This window comes from Drosophila tropicalis, unplaced genomic scaffold (genome assembly GCF_018151085.1).
Source record: "Drosophila tropicalis isolate 14030-0801.00 unplaced genomic scaffold, ASM1815108v1 contig_878, whole genome shotgun sequence".
Classification (NCBI taxonomy): domain Eukaryota; kingdom Metazoa; phylum Arthropoda; class Insecta; order Diptera; family Drosophilidae; genus Drosophila; species Drosophila tropicalis.
In genome coordinates, this window is record NW_027173374.1 from 15,299,924 (window position 1) to 15,306,834 (window position 6,911).

The 6,911-nt window shown below is 36.2% G+C and overlaps 1 protein-coding gene across 1 annotated transcript; it reads right to left on the reverse strand.

Moving 5' to 3' along the window:
• Positions 1–4,163: 4,163 nt before the first annotated feature.
• Positions 4,164–5,535, reverse strand: Or85f (Odorant receptor 85f). The gene is made up of 4 exons (XM_068300516.1): positions 4,760–5,535; positions 4,494–4,699; positions 4,287–4,438; positions 4,164–4,217 (listed from the first exon to the last, which is right to left on the reverse strand). Exons 1-4 carry the CDS (start codon positions 5,533–5,535, stop codon positions 4,164–4,166), a joined length of 1,188 nt encoding a protein of 395 aa, XP_068156617.1.
• Positions 5,536–6,911: the final 1,376 nt, after the last annotated feature.

Genomic DNA, 6,911 nt, shown 5'->3' on the forward strand with positions numbered 1-6,911 from the left:
GTATCGGAAGCGTGCTAATCGTGCTCCTCTCAAAGACGCGATACATCATAACGAACATGCTTAGGCCATGACAGAGATTGCATGTCCAACGATAGATGAACATTAGAATTTTGGTTGACAGTTTTTTCGGAGATCCAAGCATATAATATCCCATAATGCGATGGGCCAGATGCGGAATTCTGGTGAAGTCTTGATAGGAATAATCCGTCGGCTTCATTTGATTGATACTGTGTGACTATTACAAATGGAAACTAATCCAAAGTGCTAACAATTGTAATTGGCTTAGCGCCAACGTAACACTAGTTGTCATTGGCCGATTTGTCCAATTTAAATGGGTAAGGGTGAAGCCAATGACAGGTGGCCATAACTGTCTTTGCCATGAAACCTTACGCCATCTAACAATTAGAAATAATAAATAAATAATAGGACTATAAATATTTAAGTGTGGTCTATTGGGTTTTAAGGAATTATTTACTCAAACTAATTGTTTCAATTAGAAACTTACATACTTGGCCTTATTTTATAGAAATATAAAAAGTATTAAAATGGCATCCATTTTTTTGCAGCGCTATTAAGTATGCAATCGATTTTTTGTACTTCCTTTATTATTGAACTCGCAGAAGTATTAATTTAAAACTTGTTACAATTATTGTTTCATATTGTATGTTTTATTAATAATGACTCAAGTTTTCTTCAAATATTATGTTAATTATCTTGACAACGTTTAATTTTAAGAAGTGGCAACTAGCTAGTTAATAATTTACATAAAACTCTTGCAATTTAAATTAATATTGTTATTAAATTTTTTTATAACAGTTTTCTGTTGGTTAAAAATCTTTGTTCACTTTAACTTCTTACTCAATCATTTGACGTAGAAGAGCAAAAAAACGATATGTTAGGGTCATGAGCTGCAAATAAAAGGAATTTTGCTTAATAACTCCTTGATAATATCGAAATCATTTCTTGCCTTTGTAAACGTTTCCAAAGATATTGGCACATAACCCAAAGCACTCAGCTCAACTGGCCTTTGGGATCGTAATGCTATAAGCTGCAAATTCTTTTTGCAAGACAATGAAGCATCGAACCAATTGTGGCCATATGCTGCATCGGCAATGCTCGTGCTCTGGAACAAAAATTCATTTTTACTATGAAATCAAACAAGTTCTATTGGCTCACCAATGTGTTAACCATTTGGCCGTAATGGCAAATGAAAAATAATTGGAATATTGTTATCACTGTGAATACAATAAGAATTATTCCTTCAGTATCGAAGCCTCCAACTTGAATGTATACGGCAATATTACAAATGAAGTTGGCAGTGGTCAATAGAGTGAAAAGCAATGAACATCCAAATATTTTATTAAGATCCTTCTGAAGGCTGCAGAATATATACTATTACATTTTTAATGCTTTCAACAGCTTAGAAACAGAAACTTACTCAAATAATATGTTGTGTTTGACCACCAGATTTGCCAGAATTTGCCGATCCTTGTAATCGTGATGACAATGTGGATTAAAACTTAACAATGTTCGATTAATGTAACTGAATTGCAAACAGATTTGCATCTGAAAGCAAACTAGCCAAAGGTCTGTGGCCATTTGGTAAACGGTCACATGGGAGGCATGAAGAAACTCCAGCAAGTAGATTGCTATATAACGCCACATCGCGTGACGTTGAGGATCAAAGTGAAAGAATGGATAATAGTGACGATAGAGAAATTCACTGCCTGGACTATAGAAATACTTGAATACCGACGTAAACAATGGCTCAAAGACTATAGCCAATGCGGTGACAATATAGGTCTGAACGAGAAGTATCAGTAAACGCGGCCAATAGAATTCGGTGACATGGTAGTCGATTCGTTCCTCCCTCGATTTCGGGTACAATGCTTCTAAATTATCCCTAAGTCTGCTAATGACTTTGTGCTGTAGCGATGTAAAGAATCTTACATCTGAATTAATCCAATAGGCTATTACCGAGATATATTTCATAAGGACCTTTATATCATCTTGGGACCCACAGAAAAAGGTATAGACAATTGAAAGCACACATATGTAATGACCGAAATTACAAATCCAGCGATAGATATCCAAAAAAAGCTTAGTCCGTTGTGTTAATGGAGATCCCTCCAAATAGTATCCAACTAATCGACTCGACAAAATTGGTATTTGAAGAAAATCTTTATACAAATAATCTGCAGAGTTTTCTCGACTCATTGGTAATTGTTTAATATTTTCTTGATTCTTTTTGCAAGTTCTAGGATATTTCGATGACTGTGTAAAAGCTTCCGGGACTAGTGTCTTTTATAGGAACCAAATTTAAAATTGCTATAGAAATTCACTTCCTCACTTATCCTCAATTATCGTATGAATAATTAACTTATAGAATGTTTGAATTGAGAAAGTGCGATGACCGAGTATTTTTCCATATATTAAATTTTAATTATTCTCATTCATTATGTTGATATTTCAATGTGTCAAAACACGTGGAGCTCAACCATTCCACTTCATTCAATCAGTTGTCGTATAAGAGCAAAAAAACGATATGTTAGGCTCATGAGCTGCGGACAAAAGAACCTGAGCTTAACGTACAGATAACTTTGAAATTATTGCTTACCTCTTTGAATGTCTCCAACGATAACGGTACATAACCCAGGGCACTCAGCTCAACTGGTCTTTGCGCTCTTATGGCTATAAGCTGCAAGTTTTTTTTGCAGGACAGCGAAGCCTCGAACCAGTTGTTGCTATAGGCGGCATTTGCAATGCTCGTGCTCTAGAATCGTATATTTGTACTTACTTTACTGTCAGAAGAAGCCGATTGCCTTACCAACGTGTTAACCATTTGTCCGTAATGGCAGATCAAATATAATTGCAATATTGTTGTCACTGTAAATACGATTAGTATTACGCCTTCAGTATCGAAGCCTCCAACTTGAATATATACGGCAATAGCACAAATGAAGCTGGCAGTGGTCAATAGAGTGAAAAGCAATGAACCTCCAAATATTTTATTAAGATCCTTCTGAAGGCTGCAAATGAGGATTAGAAACTTTTTGTTTTCTTCGACACACCACAAAAAAAACTCACTCAAACAATACATTGTGTTTGACCACCAGATTTGCCAGAAGTTTTTGATCCTTGTAATCATGATGACGATGTGGTTCGAAATGTAACAGTGCTCCATTTATATAACTGAAATGCAAACAGATTTGCATCTGAAAGCAAACTATCCAAAGATCTGTGGCCATTTGATAAACTGATACATGGGAGGCATGAAGAAACTCCAGCGAGTAGATTGCTATATAGCGCCACATTGTGTGACGTTGAGGATCAAAGTGAAAGAATGGATAATAGTGACGATAGAGAAATTCACTGCCTGGACTATGGAAATACTTGAACACCGACGTAAACAATGGCTCAAAGACTACGATCACAGTGGTCGCAAAGAAGGTCTGAATGAGAAATATTAAGGAACGAGGCCAATAGAATTCGTTAATTTGATGGTTCATTATTTCCTCCATTGTCTTTGGATACAAAGCCTTTAAATTGGCGTTAAGTCTCTTGATGGAATTGTGCTGCAGCATTGTAAAGAATTTTAGATCTGAATTAATCCAATAGATTATGACGCACACGTATTTCATGAGGACCTTTATATCATCTTTGGACCCACAGAAAAAGGTATAGACAATTGTAAATACACATATGTAATGACCGAAATTACAAATCCAGCGATAGATATCCAGAAAGTGTTTAGTCGTTTGTGTTAACGGAGACCCTTTCAAATAGTATCCAACAAATCGATTCGGTAAACTGGGTATTCGAAGAAAATCTTCATACAAATAATCTGCAGAGTTTTCCCGATTCATTGGTAATATACTCAATTTTCTTTGTATCTTATTGTATGCTCCAGGATTTGTCGATGACTGTGTGAAGGCTCGCTGTGTCAGAGCCTTTTATAAAAACGATATTTATAATTGCTATAGAAATTCACTTCCTCACTTATCCTTAACAATTAATAAATTAATAATTAAGTGTTGGCTTTTTAATATTGATTAATAAAAAGTCACTACAAAGGTGTAAATAAATTTGAGCAAGTGTCATGACTACCTTTCTTTCTGTATATAATATTTAAAGCTGAATTTTAATTATCTTCATACCAGGATTTATTGTATCATTTCACGTATGAGAGCAAAAACACGATATGTGACTGTCATCACCTGTAAGAGACGGCAAATTCTATAACTTTAATTTCGATTTAAAGAAATTCATTCTATCTGTTTCTTTGCCTGCTTAAAAGTGTCCAGAGAAACGGTGAGATACCCCATGGCACTTAGTTCAACCGATTGCTGGGCTCGTACAATGATAATTAGCAAATACTTCTTATAGGCTATAGAGGCTTCATACCAGCTATGGGTGTAGATGCCGCCCAATATACTGGCTCTGTAAGAACGCATTACCATTTAGACTATCAGTCTGGTTGTCTGTTTGTTGACTTACCAAGACGTTGATGAGATCTCCATAATAGCAAACCAAATACAATTGCATGGACGATGTGGTCATAAACATGATGTAACTAACACTCTCCAAGTTCAGGCCCCCCATACGAATGTATAGACCAACTGTGCAGAGGACTCCAGCGGTGCTTAGTAGACTCAAGAGTAGAGAACCACCAAATATGGAATTCAAATCATTTTGCAATCTACAAAAAACACTTGGAAGAGCCAAGCTAAGAGAGTGACAATTTTTTTCAATGACTTACACAATTAGATAACTATGTTTTTTTATCATCTTCGCTAGAAATTTCCGATCTTGGACATCATTTTGCCAATGAGGTTGATACTCGGCAAGAGTTTGTCCGATATACTTGAAATGCATGCAAATTTGGACTTGAAAGCAAACCAGCCACAGATCCGTGGCCACATTCGAGATGACCATGTGAGTGCTATGTAACCATTCCAATATGTAGGCGCACACGTAGTGATAGACGGCCCTCTCGTCCTTTGGATCTATTATGAAGTACTCGTAGCAATGCAAATACAAGAAGTGCTTTTTATCATTATAGAAATATAGAAAAGCTGATTGAAGCATTGGTCCAATTACCACCATAGCCGATGAGATAATGTAGGTGGAAATCATGACAATCAGAGGGCGTGACCAATAGAAATCGTTAACTCGATAATTGAACCTCTCCACAGTGTTTTTTGGATACAATTCTGATAAGTTACGACTAAGCCTCTTGATGGCCTGTTTCTGCTGTGATGTGGCGAATTTCGTGTCCGAGTGAATGACATAGGTAACCAGGGTGCCATAGCGCATTAGTAACTGAATTGTATTGATACTCGTCCTTTCGTATATTCTGTATATCATGAAAATCACACATATTATGTGACTAAAGATACACAAGAAGCGATACAAGAGCATTAGCCACTTGACCCAAGCTCTACGCGGCAAGTCCAAGATATTGTAGCCCATAAGACGATGAACCTGGGCAGGAATTCGGGTGAAATCTTCATAGGAGTATTGCACGGTTTCCATCTTGTTCACTTTGTGGGTTTAGCAACCAGATTGGCCATACAATTTATACCTTTTGTTAGAATAATAATAGCTTGCAAGTCTTTGATGTGGTTTTTGCCATGGGAGCAAAAGACAGGTGTGTATCACATTATTTTCCATTCTTCTTCAAAATTGGGTATATACCTTTGGTCTAAGAATTTGACATTTAACCATTGAAGACCAGGATTATTATTAATCAGGAGAAAACTAATCCAATTAAAACAAAGACAATGGAATCGTCATCAATTTAAAGAAGAGAAGAGTGAAAAAGTAACTATCCATCAGATTGCCTGGTTTTTAGAATGTGAAAGGGATTACCCCTATATAGTTTAGCCAATTGCCAATGGCCGTTACAGAAGTGTCTCTAGGTTGAAGACTGATTTTCTTTAGTCTTCAGAGAGTTGTGATTTAATTAAATCTTTTTGAAAAAATGTGGAAAATAAGATTCTTAGAATCTTTACTTACAAAAGAACAAAAATTGAATATTAACATTAATTAAGATCAATTAAAGAATGTGAAGAATCAAAGTTGGAATAACAAAGAACATCTTGTATGCAGACAGAAGGTTATAAAATACTTTTATGACTCTTTTTCTGAACAAGGAAGGTCATTTGGCTGGGAATTCCATGCGGTTTTCTCGTCCCCACACCCCCACTTGCATGATTTTCAGGTGCAATTTTTGTCGGCTAAAAGGACACACCCAGGTGTAAAAATCTCTCACTTGGCGACATCTGCGATTAGTAATCAATATCTACGGAAAGTGCTTAGAAGAAAGAAAGAAAAATATTACTTGGTCATGCACTTAATAATTTCCATAACTAAATGAGCTTCTTCTCAGTTATCTGAAGGGTGTGCGTGGTGGGGGAGCGAGGAAGGGGCCGTCTGTTTACCGTTTTTATCTGTCAGTTTCTGTTGTTGTTGTTGTTAGTTGTTGCACTTGTCGCCGCATAAGTGACATTCTTGCACACACCAAGAAAATTGTCATTGAAGTAATTCTCCCTCCATTCCGCTCGTCTCGTCTCGTCTATGCGATTGCTACTCTCTGAGTGGAATGCTAAGTAGAAAGGAGGACAAAAGAGAATAGGCTAACAAAGGGTAAAGTAAAATATTCTCTAAAGCAGGTGTTTCTTGGCTAGGTGTCACTAACATACATACACACAAGCCAATACAAGAACTATGTCTCTAATGAGAGATTATCCGCGCTTAAAAGAAGATATCTTAGGACTATGTCCAATCATGTGTTCAATTGTTTTGTTTTTAACTAAAGTCACAAAAAAAATTGGTGGGCCGTCATAACATTTTATTGATGTCAACATTATTGCACAATTTTCATCTCTCATAAATGTATCTATGGAAGT

Excerpts from the sequence above, each read along its gene's own strand:
- Or85f (XM_068300516.1), bottom strand. The coding sequence starts at position 5,535 with ATGGAAACCGTGCAATACTCCTATGAAGATTTCACCCGAATTCCTGCC. Across the intron at positions 4,439-4,493 it reads TCTCATCAACGTCTTGGTAA|CCAGTATATTGGGCGGCATC; the intron begins GTCAACAAACAG and ends GTTCTTACAGAG. Across the intron at positions 4,218-4,286 it reads CTCTGGACACTTTTAAGCAG|GTGATGACAGTCACATATCG; the intron begins GCAAAGAAACAG and ends CGTCTCTTACAG.